Source organism: Oncorhynchus masou, chromosome 16 (genome assembly GCF_036934945.1).
Source record: "Oncorhynchus masou masou isolate Uvic2021 chromosome 16, UVic_Omas_1.1, whole genome shotgun sequence".
NCBI lineage: Eukaryota > Metazoa > Chordata > Actinopteri > Salmoniformes > Salmonidae > Oncorhynchus > Oncorhynchus masou.
This window is the reverse complement of record NC_088227.1, coordinates 41,788,035-41,812,361: the sequence shown is the minus strand read 5'-3', so window position 1 is coordinate 41,812,361 and position 24,327 is coordinate 41,788,035. Positions and strand designations below refer to the sequence as shown.

The window sequence follows — 24,327 nt, the reverse complement described above, 5'->3', positions numbered from 1 at the left end:
TCAACCCCAATCTTTTAGGATGTCCCCAGAGTGGGTCCAGCTAACATCAACCCCAATCTTTTAGGATGTCCCCAGAGTGGGTCCAGCTAACATCAACCCCAATCTTTTAGGATGTCCCCAGAGTGGGTTCAGCTAACATCAACCCCAATCTTTTAGGATGTCCCCAGAGTGGGTCCAGCTAACATCAACCCCAATCTTTTAGGATGTCCCCAGAGTGGGTCCAGCTAACATCAACCCCAATCTTTTAGGATGTCCCCAGAGTGGGTCCAGCTAACATCAACCCCAATCTTTTAGGATGTCCCCAGAGTGGTCCAGCTAACATCAACCCCAATCTTTTAGGATGTCCCCAGAGTGGGTCCAGCTAACATCAACCCCAATCTTTTAGGATGTCCCCAGAGTGGGTCCAGCTAACATCAACCCCAATCTTTTAGGATGTCCCCAGAGTGGGTCCAGCTAACATCAACCCCAATCTTTTAGGATGTCCCCAGAGTGGGTCCAGCTAACATCAACCCCAATCTTTTAGGATGTCCCCAGAGTGGTCCAGCTATCATCAACCCCAATCTTTTAGGATGTCCCCAGAGTGGGTCCAGCTAACATCAACCCCAATCTTTTAGGATGTCCCCAGAGTGGGTTCAGCTAACATCAACCCCAATCTTTTAGGATGTCCCCAGAGTGGGTCCAGCTAACATCAACCCCAATCTTTTAGGATGTCCCCAGAGTGGGTCCAGCTAACATCAACCCCAATCTTTTAGGATGTACCCAGAGTGGTCCAGCTAACATCAACCCCAATCTTTTAAGATGTCCCCAGAGTGGGTCCAGCTAACATCAACCCCAATCATTTAGGACGTACCCAGAGTGGTCCAGCTAGCATCAACCCCAATCTTTTCCTCTCATTTAGGACGTACCCAGAGTGGCTTTAGCTAACATCAACCCCAATCTTTTCCTCTCATTTAGGACGTACCCAGAGTGGTCCAGCTAACATCAACCCCAATCTTTTCCTCTCATTTAGGACATACCCAGAGTGGTCCAGCTAACATCAATCTCTTCTCTTATTCTTTCGTTCTCTCTCTGCTTCTATCATCATAAAAAAACAACATACAATCACAGTTAACAAGTAAATACAGTGACATGCCAAAGCAAAGCGTACCCATTGGATGGTCTGGTCTGACAGCGCAGTTTACCATCCTGTCAATCAATCAATGAACCAATCGGAACCAGGTCCTCACCCTCCCTAACGTCCAAGATGTGCTCCATGTTCTTTTGTATCGGAGTGATTTTTTTTATTGAGTCGTGGTTAAAAAAAGAAAGTGATGATCATCTGTCCATTAAACAGAGTTCATTTTGTACTCTAAGTCTGTAGCAATATGGATGAAGTCAATTTACTATCACTAACTAAAGTTGATAAAGTTTACTTGAGAGATTTTTCCAATGACACAACTCAATCTTTTATCTGTCATTCACAAATCATTCATCATTTATAGTGTTTCCTGGTAAATTCAAAATAGCGCACGAATGGAACACGTTTACAGCATTCTGTTAAAGCTACAGGTTAAAATGTTTCACGGTATAAATAGCTCTTATGTGTAAGAGCTTGCATGTGAGATACAGAGAGATTGTGTATGAGCGTGGATGTGAGGCGTGTAAACTATGGGCTCTATAAGGGTGTTGCGTTGTAGCCTAATTTACAGTAACTGTTCTGTAGTTGACTATGGCACCATACCCATTCTAACATAATCATTTACATCACCCCCCTCACTCCACCAGACCACTTCCTCATTCGTGCACACCGTGATCTGCCAGCCAGACAAGCACTGCATTCACTTCTTATTTTCTCTTGTATTTCATCATTTCATCGCAATGTTTTTGTTGTATGTAGTCAAATCCCCCCAGTAGAAACTGTTTAGTTTGTGCGCTTGTTCCAAATCGTTGACGCGTACAGTAGCAGTCAAAAGTTTGGACGCACCGACTCATTCAAGTGTTTTTTTTTTTTTTTTTTTTTTTTTTTTTTTTACTATTTTCTACATTGTAGAATAATAGTGAAGACATCAACACTATGAAATAACACATATGGAATCATGTAGTAACCCAAAAAAGTGTTAAACAAATCAAAATATATTTTAAAAACATCAAGCGCTATGATGAAACTGTCTCTCATGAGGACTGCGACAGGAAAGGAAGACCCAGAGTTACTTTTGCTGCAGAGGATAAGTTCTTTAGAGTTAACTGCACCTCAGATTGCAGCCCAAATAAATGCTTCACAGAGTTCAAGTAACAGACACATCTCAACATCAACTGTTCAGAGGACACTGAGTGAAATCAAGCCTGCATGGTTGAATTGCTGCAAAGAAACCACTACTAAAGGACACCAATAATAAGAAGAGACTTGCTTGGGCCAAGAAGCACAAGCAATGGACATTAGACCAGTGGAAATCTGTTCTTTGATCTGATGAGTCCAAATGTGAGATTTTTGGTTCCAACCGCTGTGTGAGATGCAGAGTAGGTGAACGGATCATCTCCACATGTGTGGTTCCCACCATGAAGCATGGAGGAGGAGGTGTGATGGTGTGGGGGTGCTTTGCTGATGACACTGTGAATAATTTTGAATTCAAGGCACACTTAACCAGCATGGCTACCACAGCATTCTGCAGAAATACGCCATCCCATCTGGTTTGCGCTTACAGGGACAATCATTTGTTTTTCAACAGGACAATGACCCAACACACCTCCAGGCCATGTAAGGGCTATTTGACCAAAGAGTAATGGAATGCTCCATCAGATGACCTGGCCTCCACAATCACCCGATTTCAACCCAATTGAGATGGTTTGGGATGAGTTGGAACGCAGAGTGAAAGAAAAGCAGCCAACAAGTGCTCAGCATATATGTGGGAACTCCTTGAAGACTGTTGGAAAAGCATTCCTCATGAAGCTGGTTGAGAGAATAGCAAGAGCGTGCAAAGCTGTCATCAAGGCAAAGCGTGGCTACTTTGAAGAATCTAAAATCTAAAATATGTTTTGATTTGTTTAACACTTTTTTGGTTACGACATGATTCCATATGTGTTATGTCATAGTTTTGATGTCTTCACTATTATTCTACGATGTAGAAAATAGTAAAAAAAATCACAAAAAAACAAACCTTGAATGAATATTTGTGTCCAAACTTTTGACTGGTACAGTACATCAACTCCTGTCTTCATCGTTCTGATGGGGCAGCTTTTGGTTTTCCTTTTTTTCCCTCATTGTCTTGATCTCTTGTTTTTTTTTAATGACACAAAACCACTCCTCCGTTTTCTCTCCCTCTATCTTTCCACTCGTCTAACGGCAGGCCTCCTCCTTCAGTTCTTTTTTCTTCCTCACCTCTAATGCGTGTTCTTCCTGAAAAACAACAAAAACAACAACAATATTTACATTCAGGAATCTATTAGCATTAATGATCCAGATGTAAACAGATTCAACTTGAAAACATTCAAGAAGGGAGGGACTCAACAAGGGAATTATAAGACAAGAAACCTAAGCCAAGGGAGAAATACAAATATATAATACTCCATGTATTATTCATCAAGACTGTAGAAGTTTGAAAATGTATGTAGTTGAGAGAGAGAGAGGGAGAGAGAGGAACAGAGTGTGTGTGAGAGAGAGGGAGAGAGAGGGACAGTGTGTGTGAGAGAGAGGGAGAGAGAGGGACAGTGTGTGAGGGAGAGAGAGAGTGTGTGTGTGAGAGAGAGGGACAGAGTGTGTGTGAGAGAGAGAGAGAGAGACAGACAGACAGACAGACACAGAGAGAATGAGTGACTAGAGAGAAAGACTAGAGAGAGCGGGACTGTGTGTGTGTGTGTGTGTGTGTGTGTGTGTGTGTGTGTGTGTGTGTGTGTGTGTGTGTGTGTGTGTGTGTGTGTGTGTGTGTGTGTGTGTGTGTGTGTGAGAGAGACAATCAAGAGAACGAAAGGAGAGCCAGATAGTAGCAAAACATTGCCTCCTCCTGAGAGAGAGAGAGAGAGACAGACAGACTCACAGACTGAAGAGAGAAAGAGAGAGATCATAGCTAAACATTACCTTCTCCTGAGAGAGAGAGAGAGAGAGAGAGAGAAAAGAGAGAGAGAGAGAGAGAGAGAGAGAGAGAAAGAGAGAGAGAGAGACAGACTCACAGACTGAAGAGAGAAAGAGAGATCACAGCTAAACATTACCTTCTCCTGAGAGAGAGAGAGAGAGAGACAGACAGACAGACAGACAGACAGACAGACTCACAGACTGAAGAGAGAATAGAGAGAAAGAGAGAGATCACAGCTAAACATAACCTTCTCCTGAGAGAGAGAATGAGACAGACTCACAGAGAATAGAGCGAAAGAGAGAGATCACAGCTAAACATTACTTTCTCCTGCAGTCGTTCCAACATGGCCGCCAGCAGAGCCTCTCTGTTCTTCTTGTTGGCCTCCATTTTGTGCTCCAGCTTCTCCTTGACGTTCTTGATGAAGTTGTTGTTGTCCTCAAAGGCCTTCTGGATCACCTCTCTCTCGTGCTCTCTCTTCTCTGCCAGGTGCTTCAGCAGCTCAGCCTCCTGGCACTAGGGGGCGGTGTGAGAGTATCAGGTGCAGGATACAGACAGACATGGATTATGGCGAGTGTGTTTGTGCACACGTACTGTATATGCATGCTTGTGTGTGTGTCTGTGTGTCTGTGTGTCGGTGTATGTGTGTGCATTCCATATTTTTGTGAAAGTGAGCGTGTGTGTGTATGCGTTTATATGTGTGTGTTTGTTTCTCCTCTCCACACTGTCCTCCTCACCTTCCTCCTCTCCTCTGCAGCCTCTAGTTTATTCTGGATCTCCTCCATGGAGAGTTCCCTGCGTTGGGGCATGGTAACGTTGAGCTCTGGGACGCCATCGAACGACGGGGGCTTCAGGATGACCTCGAAGGCCTGGCCCGACGCACGTTTGTTCAACTCTATCACCTCCACGTCCTTTATCACACACCAGCCCAGATCCACCACATCTGCCAAGGCTAGTACCTTTTTCCTCACCTCTTCTGCATGTTTGTCCTGCCACACAGGAAAACAACAACAGCAATATTTACATTCAGGAATCTACTGGCATGAATAATATCCAGACATAAAAACTGCATGAAACAAAAAAAATCCTAATATTAACAAAAGTATCTAGACATCCCTTCAAATGAGTGGATTCGGGCTATTTCAGCCAGACCCGTTGGTAACAGGTGCATAAAATCGAGCACCCAGCCATGCAATCTCCATAGACAAACATTGGCAGTAAAATGGCCTTGAAGAGCTCAGTGACTTTCAACGTGCCACCATTCCAACAAGTCAGTTAATCAAATTTTTGCCCTAATAGACCTGCCCCCGGTCGACTGTAGTGCCATTATTGGGAATTGGAAACGTCTAGGAGCAACAACGGCTCGGCCGCGATGTGGTAGACCACACAAGCTCACAGAACGGGACGCTGCGCGTAAAAATCATTTGTCCTCAGTTGCAACACTTACGACCAAGATCCAAACTGCCTCTGGAAGCAACGTCAGCACAATAACTGTTCGTCGGGAGCCTCATGAAATGGGTTTCCATGGCGAAGCCTAAGATCACCATGCGCAATGACAAGCGTTAGCTGGAGTGATGAATCACGCTACATCATCTGGCAGTCCGACAGACAAATCTGGATTTGGCGAATGCCAGGAAAACACCTGCCCGTATGCATATTGCCAACTGTAAAGTTTGGTGGAGGAGGAATAATGTTCTGCGGCTGTTTTTCATGGTTTGGGCCCCTTAGTTCCAGTGAAGGGAAATCTTAACACTACAGCATACAAAGACATTCTTGACAGTTCTGTGCTTCCAACATTTTTATGCCTTTATTTAACTAGGCAAGTCAGTTAAGAACACATTCTTATTTTCAATGATGGCCTGGGAACAGTGGTTTAACAGCCTTGTTCAGGGGCAGAACGACAGATTTTTTTTTACCTTGTCAGCTCGAGGATTCAATCTTGCAACCTTTCGGTTACTAGTCCAACGCTCTAATCACTAGGCTACCTGCCGCCCCAGGTTGTGGCAACCGTTTGGGGGAGGCCCTTTCTTGTTTCAGCATGACAATGCCCCCGTGCACAAAACGAGGTCTAAACAGAAATGGTTTGTCAAGATTGGTGTGGAATAGCTTGATTGGCCTGATTAGAGCCCTGACCTCAACCCCATCGAACACCTTTGGGATGAATTGGAACACCGACTGAGAGCCCAACCTCACTAATGCTCCTGGGACTGAATGGAAACAAGTCCCCAGAGCAATGTTCCAACAACTAGTGGAAACTCTTCCCAGAAGAGTGGAGGCTGTTATAGCAGCAATGTTCCAACAACTAGTGGAAACTCTTCCCAGAAGTGGAGGCTGTTATAGCAGCAAGGGGGGACCAACTCCATATGAATGTCCATGATTTTGGAATGAGATGTTCGACAAGCAGGTGTCCACATACTTATTGTCATGTAGTGTTATGTAAGTCATTCAGTGTCGATAAAATATTTGTAATTTTTATTTTATTTGAGATCTTAGTGGAGAGGATTATAGATTCGATTTTGTTATGATATGATGTGTTATGATGAAAATAAAATAAAACATGTAAAAACGATACATTCTAGAAAAATATATATATATATTTTTTTTAAGTGTATTTGTCACGTACACAGATGAGCAGATGATAAAGCAAGTGCAGCTTTTGTTTCCAGCAGTGAAATACACTGAGAGTAGAGTAGAATAAGAAAAATAAAATAAGAATAAACAAGAGATTAAGAAATAGCAGGGTCCAGGATGTAAATACCTGATGTGTAAAGGCAGTATAGACAGTAGATAAGGAGGAAAAGGTATGCCCAGCAGTAGTTATATAGGATGAGCTATGTCCAGAATACAGTATGCCCAGCAGTAGTTATATAGGATGAGCTATGTCCAGAATACAGTATGCCCAGCAGTAGTTATATAGGATGAGCTATGTCCAGAATACAGTATGCCCAGCAGTAGTTATATAGGATGAGCTATGTCCAGAATACAGTATGCCCAGCAGTAGTTATATAGGATGAGCTATGTCCAGAATACAGTATGCCCAGCAGTAGTTATATAGGATGAGCTATGTCCAGAATACAGTATGCCCAGCAATAGTTATATAGGATGAGCTATGTCCAGAATACAGTATGCCCAGCAGTAGTTATATAGGATGAGCTATGTCCAGAATACAGTATGCCCAGCAGTAGTTATATAGGATGAGCTATGTCCAGAATACAGTATGCCCAGCAGTAGTTATATAGGATGAGCTATGTCCAGAATACAGTATGCCCAGCAGTAGTTATATAGGATGAGCTATGTCCAGAATACAGTATGCCCAGCAGTAGTTATATAGGATGAGCTATGTCCAGAATACAGTATGCCCAGCAGTAGTTATATAGGATGAGCTATGTCCAGAATACAGTATGCCCTGCAGTAGTTATATAGGATGAGCTATGTCCAGAATACAGTATGCCCAGCAATAGTTATATAGGATGAGCTATGTCCAGAATACAGTATGCCCAGCAGTAGTTATATAGGATGAGCTATGTCCAGAATACAGTATGCCCAGCAATAGTTATATAGGATGAGCTATGTCCAGAATACAGTATGCCCAGCAGTAGTTATATAGGATGAGCTATGTCCAGAATACAGTATGCCCAGCAGTAGTTATATAGGATGAGCTATGTCCAGAATACAGTATGCCCAGCAGTAGTTATATAGGATGAGCTATGTCCAGAATACAGTATGCCCAGCAGTAGTTATATAGGATGAGCTATGTCCAGAATACAGTATGCCCAGCAGTAGTTATATAGGATGAGCTATGTCCAGAATACAGTATGCCCAGCAGTAGTTATATAGGATGAGCTATGTCCAGAATACAGTATGCCCAGCAGTAGTTATATAGGATGAGCTATGTCCAGAATACAGTATGCCCAGCAATAGTTATATAGGATGAGCTATGTCCAGAATACAGTATGCCCAGCAGTAGTTATATAGGATGAGCTATGTCCAGAATACAGTATGCCCAGCAATAGTTATATAGGATGAGCTATGTCCAGAATACAGTATGCCCAGCAGTAGTTATATAGGATGAGCTATGTCCAGAATACAGTATGCCCTGCAGTAGTTATATAGGATGAGCTATGTCCAGAATACAGTATGCCCAGCAGTAGTTATATGGGATGAGCAATGTCCCGAATACAGTATGTACAAGCAGTAGTTGTATGGGATGAGCTATGTCCAGAATACAGTATGTACAAGCAGTAGTTGTATGGGATGAGCTATGTCCGGAATACAGTATGTACAAGCAGTAGTTGTATGGGATGAGCTATGCCTGGAATACAATATGTACATATAAAGTGGGTAATGAATGAGTTAACTTTTTCAGAGCTCAAATCTTATCTGTTCCTAACTACATAAACGATTTCAGAACAATAAACATGATGTGAACATTATTAAGTGACCAGTGTTCAAAGACTCTATGTACATGTGGCAGCAGTCCCTAAGGTGCATAAGGGGAGGAGGCTGGCTAATATTGACTATTCAGCAGTCTGATGGCCTGGAGAAAGAAGCTGTATTTCATTCTCTCTGACCCAGCTGTAGATGCACCTGTAGATGGTAGCTGGGTGAACAGGCTGTTGCTTGGGTAGCTGAGGTCCTTGATGATCTTGATGGAGATTGTCCGACGAGCCCGCAACACCACTCTGAGCTTTCAAAGACAGAGCTTCTCCATCTACCAGGACTACTCCCCCTACTGTGTCCAGGCAGCGTGCAGCTTTCGGGCCAAACGACTACTACTGGACCGTCCAGGTGGGAAGTATGGACTTCGATTTTTTTTATTTTTTTTATTTTACCTTTATTTAACTTAAGTCAGTTAAGAACAAATTTCAGTGACGGCCTAGGAACAGTGGGTTACCTGCCTGTTCAGGGGCAGAACGACAGATTCGTACCTTGTCAGCTCGGCGGTTTGAACTTGCAACCTTCCGGTTACTAGTCCAACGCTCTAACCACTAGGCTACCCTGCTATTCCCGGCCCGTCTATGGCTTTCTCATGATGGTAAAGACTACACCTTTCAATCTCCGGAGGAGGCTATGGCTCACATTCAACGCCACGTCAAGAAGTCTTGAACTTGATCATAGATCAGCAACTGTTGCTTGCGAACTGTGGATAGTAAGTAGTTTAGTTATAACGTATCCCCAATTTAGATTTTAGGGATTTCAACTGTACGATGTCCCCAGTTCTTGACAAGTCCTCACGATAAACTACAGGCCCATCTGAATGTGCCCTACTTATTCAATCTTTTCTTCAGAAATATGCTACAGTATAAGTGAGGCCTGCCGTTTCCTAAACCCTACAGACAGTATTCCTTTTTTTCTCATGTTCATCAAACATACTCCCGCACTGATTACTTATTTTTGGAATAAAAACTTAACCTTCGGCAGTGTACTTACGAGAGTATTGTTATTTCTGACCATTCACCATTAGTGCTTGAACTAGAGTTTCCCCAGTGACCTCCTAAGTGTTATCAATGGCATCTTAACCCCATTTTACTCTCAGATAAGGAGTTTGTCCATTTTATTTATTCTAACATCCTAGCCAATCTTTTAGCCAACCGTATGGAAGACTCGCTACACCAAGTAATACACTCGGACCAGACTGGCTATATGAGAAATATGCATTTTCTATATTAGACACCTTATGAATATACTGTACTCCCCAGCGTCGGGGGACCTGGAAGGAGTGGTCTCGTTCGATGCGGAAAAAGCTTTTGACAGCATTGAGTGGGACTACTTAACAGCTGCCCATTATAGATTTGGCCTTGACCACAAATTCATTGCATGAATAAAGATTCTTTATTTTTTTCCCATGGTACGGTACGGACTAACAACTTGTCCTCTGACTATTTTCCCTTGCACCGTGGATCCAGACAGGGTTGTCCACTCTCCCTCTTGTTGTTTGCTTTGGCAATTTAGCCCTTCGCCGTCTCACTGCACTCTAATGATGCCTTTCAAGGAATAATCAGGACGGGCTTAGAGCAGAAAGTCTCACTATATGCTGACAACCTCCTTTTGTTTATCTCCAACCCTGATACCTCATTACCACGTGCCTTATCTGTTCTTAAAAAGTTTGGATCAATCTCAGGGTAGAAGCTGAATCTTGGCAAGAGTGAGCTTTTTCCTGTAAATAAGGCTGCTTTAAAGTGCTCTTTTACAAGCTTTCAGTTTAGGATTGTCCGGGAACAATGGACCCACTCACTGTCACAGTCATACTCTGGACCTAGTTCTGTCCCATGGAATACATGTTGTGGATCTTAGTGTTTTTCCTCATAATCCTGGACTATCAGACCACCATTTTATTATGTTTGCAATTGCAACAAATAATCTGCTCAGACCCCAACCAAGGAACATCAAAAGTCATGCTATAAATTCACAGACAACACAAAGATTCCTTGATGTCCTTCTAGACTCCCTCTGTCTATCCAATGACGCCAGAGGACAAAAATCAGTTTACCACCTAACTGAGGAACTCAATTTAACCTTGCGCAATACCCTAGATGCAGTTACACCCCTAAAGACTAAAAACATTTCTCATAAGAAACTAGCTCCCTGGTATAGAGAAAATACCAGAGCTCTGAAGCAAGCTTCCAGAAAATTGGAACGGAAATGGCGCCACACCAAACTGGAAGTCTTCTGACTAGCTTGGAAAGACAGTACAGTGCAGTATCGAAGAGCCCTTACTGCTGCTCAATCATCCTATTTTTCCAACTTAATTGAGGAAAATAAGAACAATCCTAAATTCCTTATTGATACTGTCGCAAAGCTAACTAAAAAGCAGCATTCCCCAAGTGAGGATGGCTTTCACTTCAGCAGTAATAAATTCATGAACTTCTTTGAGGAAAAGATCATGATTATTAGAAAGCAAATTACGGACTCCTCTTTAAATCTGCGTATTCCTTTAAAGCTCAGTTGTCCTGAGTCTGCACAACTCTGCAAGGACGTAGGATCAAGAGTGACACTCAAGTGTTTTAGTACTATATCTCTTGACACAATGATGAAAATAATCATGGCCTCAAAACCTTCAAGATGCATACTGGACCCTATTCCAACTAAACTACTGAAAGAGCTGCTTCCTGTGCTTGGCCCTCCTATGTTGAACATAATAAACAGCTCTATATCCACCGGATGTGTACCAAACTCACTAAAAGTGACAGTAATAAAGCCTCTCTTGAAAAAGCCAAACCTTGACCCAGAAAATATAAAAAACTATCAGCTTATATCGAATCTTCCATTCCTCTCAAAAATGTTAGAAAAGGCTGTTGCGCAGCAACTCACTGCCTTCCTGAAGACAAACAATGTATACAAAATGCTTCAGTCTGGTTTTAGACTCCATCATAGCACTGAGACTGCACTTGTGAAGGTGGTAAATTATCTTTTAATGGCATCAGACCGAGGCTCTGCATCTGTCCTAGAATTTCTAAGCAAACAGCAGGGCTTTCTCCTATAGAGCTCCATTTTTATGGAATGGTCTGCCTACCCATGTGAGAGACGCAAACTCGGTCTCAACCTTTAAGTCTTTACTGAAGACTCATCTCTTCAGGGGGTCATATGATTGAGTGTAGTCTGGCCCAGGAGTGTGAAGGTGAACGGAAAGGCTCTGGAGCAACGAACCGCCCTTGCTGTCTCTGCCTGGCCGGTTCCCCTCTTTCCACTGGGATTCTCCGCCTCTAACCCTATTACAGGGGCTGAGTCACTGGCTTGCTGGGGCTCTCTCATACCGTCCCTAGGAGGGGTGCGTCACTTGAGTGGGTTGAGTCACTGATGTGATCTTCCTGTCTGGGTTGGCGCCCCCCCCCCTTGGGTTGTGCCGTGGTGGTGATCTTTGTGGGCTATACTCGGCCTTGTCTCAGGATGGTAAGTTGGTGTTTGAAGATATCCCTCTAGTGGTGTGGGGGCTGTGCTTTGGCAAAGTGGGTGGGGTTATATCCTTCCTGTTTGGCCCTGTCCGGGGGTGTCATCGGATGGGGCCACAGTGTCTTCTGACCCCTCCTGTCTCAGCCTCCAGTATTTATGCTGCAGTAGTTCGTGTGTCAGGGGGCTGGGGTCAGTTTGTTATATCTTGAGTACTTCTCCTGTCCTATCTGGTGTCCTGTGTGAATTTAAGTATGCTCTCTCTAATTCTCTCTTTCTCTCTTTCTTTCTCTCTCTTGGAGGGCCTGAGCCCTAGGACCATGCCTCAGGACTACCTGACATGATGACTCCTTGCTGTCCCCAGTCCACCTGGCCGTGCTGCTGCTCCAGTTTCAACTGTTCTGCCTGTGATTATTATTATTCATTTATGAACATTTGAACATCTTGGCCATGTTCTGTTATAATCTCCACCCGGCACAGCCAGAAGAGGACTGGCCACCTCTCATAGCCTAGTTCCTCTCTAGGTTTCTTCCTAGGTTTTGGCCTTTCTAGGTAGTTTTTCCTAGCCACCGTGCTTCTACACCTGCATCGCTTGCTGTTTGGGGTTTTAGGCTGGGTTTCTGTACAGCACTTTGAGATATCAGCTGATGTACGAAGGGCTATATAAATACATTTGATTTGATCAATTCACCTACTTGGGAGTTACATGGAAATGACATGGAAATATTCCAATTTGTTTAAGGAAAACATTGTTGCTCCAGCAGTTTGAAACAATCTAACTTTTTGGAAGTTTCTACCTTTTTATCTTATTGGAAGAATTAATGTCATTCAAATGAATGTGTTGACCAAATTTTTACATTTATTTCAATGTTTACCCATTTTTATTCCAAAATCTTTTTTTTTAATTAACTGGATCAAACATTCATGTATTTTATTTGGGATGGCAAGGTACCACGGATTGGTATAAAACATTTACAGGAGTCTAAGACATTGGGGGGTTTAGATCTTCCAAATGTTCATACATACTATTGGGCTGCAAATTTCAGAGCCCTTTTGTACTGGCTGCAGACTGAACCTACTGGCCCTAGACCACTCTGGGTCCAGATGGAGTCTGAATCATGTAAACCTGCTGCTCTTTCTTCTGTGTTGTGCTTGTCTCTCCCAGTGTCCCTAAGCAAAAGGTGTGTCAACCCAATTGTAAAGCAGTCTCTTAAAATTGGGAATCAGTTCCGTTTTATTTTCCTCCATCTTTAAATGATTTGGCTTTTGGCAAGTGGCACTCACTAGGCCTCTCCTCATTAGTCCAATTATTCTTTGATGATACATTTGCATCATGAAAAGTTCAACCTCCCCAAAATCCCACTTTGTCCGCTATCTCCAGACTATGAACTTTGTCAGAGCTAACACACCTGCATTTCCCCATAGGCCTTCGAATACAGCATCTTTGAGAGCATCTTTGAGAGCATCTTTGAGCTAAACAAGCTTCCGATGGGTGCAATTTCAGATGTATATGCAATCATTAATCACTTACAGAACTCTTCTTTGTTTCCTTTAAAGACTCGATGGGAAAAGGATTTGTGGGAGGAACTTGCAGATGACACCGGGGAATCTGTGCTGCACAGGGTGCATTCATCCCCTGTTAGCACTAGACACAGCCTCATTCAATTCAAGGTGGTTAACCGTATCCACTGGTCTGGGGCCAAACTCGAAAGAATATATTCTGATTTTGATCGTACCTGTGTCCGATGTAAAACGGAACCAGCCACACTGTATCATATGTTTTGGGGCTGTCACAAACTGTCAGGTTTCTGGGAATGAATATTTAAATGTTTCTCTGATATATATGACACTGTTATAGATCCGTCTCCTCTGACAGACCTTTTTGGAGTACTGACCATAGGTACCCCCCTGTCAAGAATTCAGTCGGACACTGTAGCTTATACAACTCTTTTAGCTAGACGGCTAGATGGCAGCTCCCCCATCTTATAAATATTGGGTGAGTGATGTGTTGTGCTCTCTGAAACTAGAAAATATTTTATTCAATATGCGTTGGAACCTCAAACTGTTTTATGAGGCTTCGGCTCGATTCCGGTCTTACTTTAAACAGTCCATCCTCTGATGGCATTCCTAGTTTGCCTAAGTGGGGGTTGGGGGTGGCCTTGTAGCCATCCCGGAAGGGAGAGTAGCAATGGTCAAGCGTGTTCTATCCGCGTGTAGCACAGGAGATGTGTTGGTAGATTTTTGGGAGCGTTCTCCTCAGATTTACTTTATTAAATTCTCCAGCCACAATAAATGCGGCCTCAGGATATGCAGTTTCCAGTTTGCACAAAGTGCAGTGTCGTTCCTTGAGAGCCGTGTCGGTTTGGGGGGGGATATACACCGCAGTGACAATAACCAAATAAAATTATCTTGGGAGGTAATGCGGTCAATATTTGATGGTGAGGATTTCCAGATCGGGAGACCAAAAGGACTTGAGTTTCTGTACGTTAGCACAATCACACCATGAGTTGTTAACCATGAGACATACCCCTCCACCTTTGTTCTTCCCAGAGAGTTCTTTCTTCCTGTCCGTGTGATGTACGGAGAACCCCGCTGGTTGTATACATGGTGACAATATATTGGGGGGAGAGCCGCGATTCCGTAAAACAGGGGGAGATCCTCGGCCTGATCTTGTCTACATTATTGTCCAAGGACTGACAGTTAGCGAGTAATATACTCAGAAGCAGTGGACGGTTTGCTCGCCGCCTGACTGGAAACCTCATCTCTCCTCTCTATCCTCCGGCATCAACGTTTTGTTGTAGCACCCGGGATGAAAGGGTCTGCCTCGGGAAGTCCAAACAAAGGATCCAGGTCAAGGAAGTCAAGGAAGAGAGAGAGAGAGATACAGACAGACATAGACAGAAACAGAAAGACTGACTAGAGAGAAAGAGAGAGAAACTCAAGAGAAAGAAAGAGAAGACAGTTAAACATTACCTTCTCCTGCAGCCGTTCCAACATGGCCGCCAGCAGAGCCTCTCTGTTCTCCTTGTTGGCCTCCATCTTCTGCTCCAGCTTCTCCTTGGAGTTCTTGATGAAGTTGTTGTTCTCCTCAAAGGCCTTCTGGATCACCTCTCTCTCGTGCTCTCTCTTCTCTGCCAGGTGCTTCAGCAGCTCAGCCTCCTGGCACTAGAGGGCGGTGTGAGAGTATCAGGTGCAGGATACAGACAGGTGTGTTTGTGCCATAGAGATAGTTAGAGGACATTATATCTGTGCCATTACAGCATATTTGAGATCATGGGTAGCGCCGTTGAGGCCATCTCCATTTTGAAGTCAATTTTCTTCGAGTACTTCTATGAGTTGGTAAACTGAAAGGGTGCATACTGCCTCCCAGAGTGTGTTGTTTGAAAAGGTATAAAGTCAAAGTTGGCGATTTACTGCCACCTGGAGTAATGGAATATTTGTTCACAAGTTTAATTCACTGGCTGATCTCTCCTGTTGACCTGGATGGAATTATGTGATCCTTCCTTAACCGATCCTTCCTTAAACGATCCTTCCTTAACCGATAAGTCCCACCCATTTGACTACTTCAAAATTGTGAAAGTCCTCAATGGAGATTTCCATGCTAAAACAGGTCTTTGGGCACTAGTCCTTTATCTATCTCTATGGTTTGTGTGTGCGTGTGTACATGAATATATCCTCAATTCATGTCTCCTCACCTTCCTCCTCTCCTCTGCAGCCTCTAGTTTATTCTGGATCTCCTCCATGGAGAGTTCCCTGCGTTGGGGCATGGTAACGTTGAGCTCTGGGATGCCATCAAACGAAGGGGGCTTCAGGATGACCTCGAAGGCCTGGCCCGACGCACGTTTGTTCAACTCTATCACCTCCACGTCCTTTATCACACACCAGCCCAGATCCACCGCATCTGGGGATGGTACAGGAGAGACTGGAGGTAAGCACTTTAAAACACAATCCTTTAGATAACTAGTTATATACTAGTTATACTAGTTATATATGTTAATACATATATTTTTTAAATAATATAATATAATATATATAATTTCTATATATTTCTATATAATTTCTATATAATTTCTTAATTTCTGTCTGAATATGTTGTACTGTGATGTCATCAGGAACTATACTGAACAAAACATATAATCAGGGAACCCTACAGGTTAATACAGGAGCAAGTCTCAAGTGTACCAACCAAAATATAAACGCAACATGCAAACATTTAGAAGATTTTACAGACGTATAGTTCATATAAGATAATCAGTCAATTGAAATAAATGAATTAGGCCCTAATCTTTCACATGACTAGGAATACAGGTCTGCATCTGTTGGTCACTGATACCGTTAAAAAAGGTAGGGGGCGTGGATCAGAAAACCAGTCGGTATCTGGTGTGACCACCATTTGACTCATGTAGCGCGACATCTCATCTCCTTTACATAGAGTTGATCAGGGTGTTGATTGTGGCATGTGGAACGTTGTCCTACTCCTCTTCAATGGCTGTGCAAAGTTGCTGGATATTGGCGGGAACTTGAACACGCTCTCGTACACGTCGATCCAGAGCATCCCAAACATGCTCAATGGGTGATATGTCTGGTGAGTATGTAGGTCATGGAAGAACTGGGACATTTTCAGCTTCAAGGAAATGTGTACAGATCATTGCGACATGGGGCCGTGCATTATCACCCTGAAACATGAGGTGATGGGGGCGGGTGAATGGCACGACAATGGGCCTCAGGATCTCATCACGATATCTCTGTGCATTCAAATTGCCATTGATAAAATGCAATTGTGTTTGTTGTCCGTAGCTTACGGCTACCCATACCCTAACCCGATCGCCACCATGGGACACTCTGATGTAAACGTTGTGAACAGCAAACTGCTCGCCCACACGACAACATACACGTGGTCTGCGGTTGTGAGGCCGGTTGGACGTACTGCCAAATTCTCTAAAACGATGTTGGAGGAGGCTTATGGTAGATAAATTAACATTCACTTTTCTGGTAAAAGCTCTGGTGGACATTCATGCAGTCAGCATGCCAATTGCAAGCCCCCTCAAAACTTGAGACAACTGTGGCATTGTGCTGTGTGACAAAACTGCACATTTTAGAGTGGCTTTTATTGTCCCCAGCACAAGGTTCACCTGTGTAATGTACATGCTGTTGAATCAGCTTCTTGATATGCCAAACCTGTCAGGTGGATGGATTATCTTGGCGAAAGAGAAATGCTCACTAACAGGGATGTAAACAAATTTGTGCAAACAGTTTAAGAAAAATATGTTTTTAATGCATATGAAATATTTCTGAGACCTTTTATTTCAGCTCATGAAACCAACAATTCACATGGTGTATATAAATTAAATCTCAGTGGGCAGTTTATTAGGTACACCGTACATGAAAATGGATAGCTCCTACAGACAGTGAGTCACATGGCCGTGGCTTGATATATAAAGCAGGCAGACAGGTATCAAGGCAAAGTAAAACAGTGGTGTGCAGAACGGAATCTCGGAACGCAGAACGGAATCTCGGAACGCAGAACGGAATCTCGGAACGCAGAACGGAATCTCGGAACGCAGAACGGAATCTCGGAACGCAGAACGGAATCTCGGAATGCAGAACTCGTCGTTCCTTGTCAGGGAACTGCTTTTGCAGCAGACGACCACACTGGGTTTCACTCCTATCAGCTAAAAACAATAAGAAGAAGCGACTCCAGTGGGCAACGCCATCATCAACACTGGACAATAGAGTGGAAAAACACTGCCTGGTCCAACCAATCTTGGTTCTTGCTGCATAATGCTGATGGCAGAGTCAGGATTTGGTGTAAACAGCATGAGTCCGTGGACCCATCCAGCCTGGTGTCAACGGTACGGGCTGGTGGCGGTGGTGTAATGGTGCGGTGGAATGTTTTCCTGGCACAAGTTAGAACCTTGATAGCCGTTGAGCAATGTTTGAACGCCACACTTTGGAGAATCCAAGGTGCAAGATAGGTGTACTGAGTGTCTAAACGCGTCGTCTTACCTTCTGCTTTGTATATGGGCTTACAGTCGATGGTCTGAGGGTTGATGCAGGAGCAGAACAGAGACACCAGGGGGAGCTCTTTCAACTTCTCTTTGTACGCTGCAGGACACACACACACACACACACGCACACGCGCACACGCGCACACACACACACACACACACACACACACACACACACACACACACACACACACACACACACACACACACACACACAGTTAATAGTAAAGAATAGACACAGACACGTAGTAGTTTGTCATCATGATCATCATCATCATCATCATCGTTATTATCTCTTGAGACGGTTCACATTTAAATGTTAAACTCAATGGCAAATTGAATAGTTGGACAGATATTTGGTTCTGGGTGACAAGAGCCCATCATCACTAATTACTATCATTATCAAAAGATCAGTCAGGATATAGATGTATATATTTAAATTTAAAAAACAACAGTGATTTTTTTGTTGCCTCGTGTGACCCAGCTCTGTTTTGCTACACAGCGAGATCAGAACCCCCCCCCAGTAGATTAAAAGTTCGGTCAGTAGAGGACAAGACCAAAATCCACATCTAGCCAATCTCTGCTGTTGGTATTCAGCTTAGCCTAGGTCAACTGTAGGGTACAGTTTAACTCTGACAGTGTAAACCTAGCCACACATTCCAAGCCAACACAAGAATAAGCCAGACTAATGTTAACCCAAACTCCCTATAATATACAGAGCATTCGGAAAGTATTCAGACCTCTTGACTTTTTCCACATTTTTGTTAAATTACAGCCTTATTCTAAAATGGATTAAATAAAATAAAACATCATCAATCTACACACAATACCCCATAATGACATCACAATACCCCATAATGACATCACAATACCCCATTTTTTTGCACGGAAATATAACATTTACTTAAGTATTCAGACCCTTTGCTCAGTACTTTTGTTGATGCACCTTTGGCAGTGATTACAGCCTCGAGTCTTCTTTGGTATGACGCTACATGCTTGGCACACCTGTACTTGGGCAGTTTCTCCCATTCTTCTCTGCAGATCCTCTCAAGCTCTGTCAGGTTGCAATGGAGAGTGTTGCTGAACAGCTATTTTCAGGTTTCTCCAGAGATGTTTGATCGGGTTCAAGTCCAGGCTCTGGCTGGGCCACTGAAAGACATTCAGAGACTTGCCCTCCTGAAGCCCCTCCTGCGTTGTCTTGGCTAAGTGCTTAGTGTTGTTGTCCTGTTGGAAGGTGAACCTTCACCTCAGTCTGAGGTCCTGACTGGTCTGTGCTTTTCTCCGTTCATCTATCCATCGATCCTGACTAGTCTCTCAGTCCCTGCCGCTGAAAAACATCCCTACAGCATGATGCTGCCACCACCATGCTTCACCGTAGGGATGGTGACAGGTTTCCTCCAGACGTGACGCTTGGCATTCAGGCCAAAGAGTTCAATCTTGGTTTCATCAAACCAGAGAATCTTGTTTCTCATGGTCTGAGAGTCCTTTAGGTGCCCTTTGGCAAACTCCAAGTGGGCTGTCATGGGCCTTTTACTGAGGTGTGGCTTCTGTCTGGCCACTCTACCATAAAGGCCTGGTGGAGTGCTGCAGAGACAGTTGTCCTTCTGGAAGGTTCTTCCATCTCCACAGAGGAACTCTGGAGCTCTGTCAGAGTGACCATCAGGTTCTAGGTCACCTCCCTGACCAAGGCCCTTCTTCCCCGATTGCTCAGTTTTGGTCTGGCGGCCAGGTCTAGAAAGAGCCTTGCTGGTTCCAAACTTCTTCCATTTAAGAATGATGGAGGCCACTGTGTTCTTGGGGACCTTCAATGCTGCAGAAATGTTTTGGTACCCTTCCCCAGATCTGTGCTTTGACACAATCCTGTCTCAGAGCTCTACAGACAATTCCTTCGACCTCGTGGCTTGGTTTTTGCTCTGACATGCACTGTCAACTGTGGGACCTTTTATAGACAGGTGTGTGCCTTTCCAAATCATGTCCAATCAATTGAATTTACCACAGGTGGACCCCAATCAAGTTTTAGAAACATCTCTAGGATGATCAATGGTAACAGGTTGTATCTGAGCTCAATTTCGAGTCTTATAGCAAAGTGTCTGAATACTGAATAAGGTATTTCAGTATTTTATTTGGAATAAATTTGCAAAAATTTCTAAAATCCTGTTTTCGCTTTGTCCTTATGGAGTATTCCGAGTATTGTGTATCTCTGTATATACTGTCTGAAATTATAATAGATACTTAGTAAACAATTAATATACAGTATATTTCAAGTTATATCTTACCTGCTAGGGTCATGTTCCCAATGTGTCTGTGTTCCTCACCAGAGATTAGCTCCTCACAATGCTGCTCCTGTAGATAAAAAGGGCTTCAATGAGGATTTACTTTCTAAGAATGAATATTAAAATATTCTGGGGTTTAACCATACTATGTTCAAGAGACCGATGCTTGAAGTCATAATGACAAAAAATGGCTTCAAATAGAAAAAATGTATTCAAGGAATAAAAACAGAGATTAAAAGTTAGAGAAACTCAAACTGTATAGAGTTGTTTGGAAAGTGAGGTTTGGATCATCATCATGAATGTTTATAATCAGGGTGTTTATGGTGGTAATCATCATGAATGTTTATAATCAGGGTGATTATGGTGGTAATCATCATGAATGTTTAGAATCAGGTTGTTTATGGTGGTAATCATCATGAATGTTTATAATCAGGGTGTTTATGGTGGTAATCATCATGAATGTTTATAATCTGGGTGTTTATGGTGGTAATCATCATGAATGTTTATAATCAGGGTGTTTATGGTGGTAATCATCATGAATGTTTATAATCAGGGTGTTTATGGTGGTAATCATCATGAATGTTTATAATCAGGGTGTTTATGGTGGTAATCATCATGAATGTTTATAATCAGGTTGTTTATGGTGGTGAAATATATATACAGATTGAGGGGGGGCTGTCACCCCTGCATAATGATGAATCAAACTTGTGCGACATGCAGAGGGAACGGCAGGTGTCTGACTCCACCCCCAGACCTTCAGATGGAATCCTCAACACTGAATTGACATTCCACAACAAAAGCCTCAAATATACTTTTTTCAAGGGGCCTAAAAATGGCTATAGATTGAAAATAGAATGAATACCTTTTTTCCTCATTTGGATCAATGCCGGGTTCAAAGATATAGCCAAATAAACACAATCAAACCCTGCCATACTGCTACAGCTGAAGTAGGGCCTCCATCCTGAACAGTATCATTCCTAGTACAGTGATAGAAAACACTACAGCGTGTCTCCTCTAGGTTCTGTCTCTGCCTGTCAACAAACAGGATTTTTTTTATGGATCAAAATGAGGCTTAGGTGGTGGGCGTGGCTGGGGGCGTGGTAGTAGGCGTGGTTAATCGCACAATTGCAATTCTACGCACTTTGAGAGAACATTTTACAATTTTGAAGCAATTTTTTTGCAATTCTACACAATTTGTCACAGCTTATGCCATATTCTAATGTTATCTGACTGACTCAAACAATATAACAAAATCAAGGGGGGCCATATAATAATAAATAATAATATAATAAATAATAATAATATAATAATAATATACCATGACAAAAATATTCCTGATTTCTGGAATTTCAGATTCTCCCTGACTGTCTATTTTTTTGTTTTGTTGGTAATTGTTAAGTTCTCAAAGATGACCTAATTTAAAAAATATATAGGTCCATTACCTTTTCTATGTCAATCAAATGTTTTTATTAAGCCTTTTTTGCATCAGCAGATGATGTCACCAAGTGCTTTACAGAAACCCAGCCTAAAACCCCAAAGAGCAAACAATGCAGATGATGTCACCAAGTGCTTTACAGAAACCCAGCCTAAAACCCCAAACAGCAAACAATGCAGATGATGTCACCAAGTGCTGTACAGAAACCCAGCCTAAAACCCCAAACAGCAAACAATGCAGATGATGTCACCAAGTGCTTTACAGAAACCCAGCCTAAAACCCCAAACAGCAAACAATGCAGATGATGTCACCAAGTGCTTTACAGAAACCCAGCCTAAAACCCCAAACAGCAAACAATGCAGATGATGTCACCAAGTGCTTTACAGAAACCCAGCCTAAAACCCCAAACAGCAAACAATGCAGATGATGTCACCAAGTGCTTTACAGAAACCCAGCCTAAAACCCCAAAGAGCAAACAATGCAGATGATGTCACCAAGTGCTTTACAGAAACCCAGCCTAAAACCCCAAAGAGCAAACAATGCAGATGATGTCACAAAGTGCTTTACAGAAACCCAGCCTAAAACCCCAAAGAGCAAACAATGCAGATGATGTCACCAAGTGCTTTACAGAAAACCAGCCTAAAACCCCAAACAGCAAACAATGCAGGTGTAGAAGCACGGTGGCAAAAACTCCCTAGAAAGGCAGGAACCCAGGAAGAAACCTAGAGAGGAACCAGGCTCTGAGGGGTGGCCACTCCTCTTCTGTCTGTGCCAGGGGGAGCTAATAAGAATACATGACCATTTAAGGCCAGATTGTTCTTGAAGACGTTCAAACATCCATAGATGACCAACAGGGTCAGATAATAATCACAGTGGTTGTAGAGGGTGAAACAGATGAAACCTCAGGAGTAAATGTCAGTTGGCTTCTCATAGCTGAGCATTCAGAGGTCGAGACAGCAGGTGCGGTAGAGCAGGTCGAAAACAGTCGACACTGACTTATATCTGGTTGTAGTTGTTTATGTTTACACTAAAATGGGTTTACCATCCCGAAAATTATTACCTTTCTATACAGAAAAAAACTACCATGTGACATACCTCTCTCTCTTTTAACCTTTATTTATCTAGGCAAGTCAGTTAAAGAACAAATTCTTATTTTCAATCACGGCCTAGGAACAGTAGTTTAACTGCCTTGTTCAGGGGCAGAACGACAGATTTTTACCTTGTCAGCTCGGGGATTCGATCTTGCAACATTTCCAACGCTCTAACCACTAGGCTTCCTGCCTGCCTATCTCTCTCTCCTTTCATTATCCTATTACCTGATGTCCTCCAAATACACCCAGAGTGAAGCCAGTGCACCAAAGATGATATCCATACACAGATGATATCCATTCAAAGATGATAACCATTCAAAGATGATATCCATTCAAAGATGATATCCATACACAGATGATATCCATTCAAAATGATATCCATTCAAAGAGGATATCCATTCACAGATGATATCCAAATGACATTAATCTACATGTAATTTGTGAGTGATATTGTTCAGCTGCAAATGCTGTTTTCGAACACATGGTTATGAAGATGTTGTCAAATATCTGTTCTCCACCCAGACAGACGTGCCCATAACACATATACCGATAGGTACACTACTTACATACACATCTTAGACTCGCTAACAAACAACAAATACACATACACACACCCTGCAAGTTTACACACACACACACACACACACACACACACACACACACACACACACACACACACACACACACACACACACACACACACACACACACACACACACACACACACACACACACACACACACACACAGACAGAGAGCTGCAATGGAGACAGCGTGGAGTCGAGGGTAAATGGAGTACTGTAGACGACATGATCCAGCTACGACATCGACACTAATAACAGCCAATATCACCTCCTTCATCTCTTTCTAGGTTGTGTTTAGCAGAGGTGCATTCTGACCCCCTCCCCACCCCCCTCCAGAGCAGTGTGCTGAGATGATGTCTGCACTACATCTACAAAACATTGCATTGTAACATCCCATAACTAGTTTTATAACTCTGTAATATCAACCTCCCTCTCTATATCTAGCTGTTGTTTAGCCTTACCCTCCTCCAGATCAGTGCTGAGATGATGATGGTGGTGCCTGTGTGGTCCCAATTTTCAGGCTGTCTGTCTCCTTCTCTGTCTGTCTGGCCCCTTGGATACAGGCTAGCAGCAGCATCAGCCACAGCCCCTCTCCTTCCCCATGACATCACCACCGAGCCCTACTATTGGCTAAGAGGAATGGCAGCATCAAGCCCTGGCAGCCTATCAGGTGAGAGAGCAGGGAAGGGAAGGGCTGTTAACCCTTTGGGTTGTATACTGCAGGGGGCATCATCCAGAATTATACAGTGTGTGTGTGTGTGTGTGTGTGTGTGTGTGTGTGTGTGTGTGTGTGTGTGTGTGTGTGTGTGTGTGTGTGTGTGTGTGTGTGTGTGTGTGTGTGTGTGTGTGTGTGTGTGAGGGAGAGAGACTGTGTGTGTGTGAGAGAGTGTGTGTGTGTGTGTGTGTGTGAGGGAGAGAGACTGTGTGTGTGTGAGAGAGTGTGTGTGAGAGAGAGAGTGTGTGTGAGAAAGAGTGTGTGACAAAGAGAGAGTGTGTGTGTGAGGGAG

General features: G+C 43.2%; 1 protein-coding gene across 1 annotated transcript; it reads right to left on the bottom strand.

The window, feature by feature from the left end:
- Positions 1-3,083: 3,083 nt before the first annotated feature.
- On the bottom strand, positions 3,084-23,867 carry stmn4 (stathmin-like 4). The gene is made up of 8 exons (XM_064991689.1): positions 23,782-23,867; positions 20,215-20,281; positions 17,937-18,035; positions 15,626-15,831; positions 14,904-15,095; positions 4,781-5,032; positions 4,368-4,559; positions 3,084-3,373 (listed from the first exon to the last, which is right to left on the bottom strand). Exons 2-8 carry the CDS (start codon positions 20,225-20,227, stop codon positions 3,314-3,316), a joined length of 1,014 nt encoding a protein of 337 aa, XP_064847761.1. The 5' UTR covers positions 20,228-20,281; positions 23,782-23,867; the 3' UTR covers positions 3,084-3,313.
- Between the last annotated feature and the right edge of the window lie 460 nt (positions 23,868-24,327).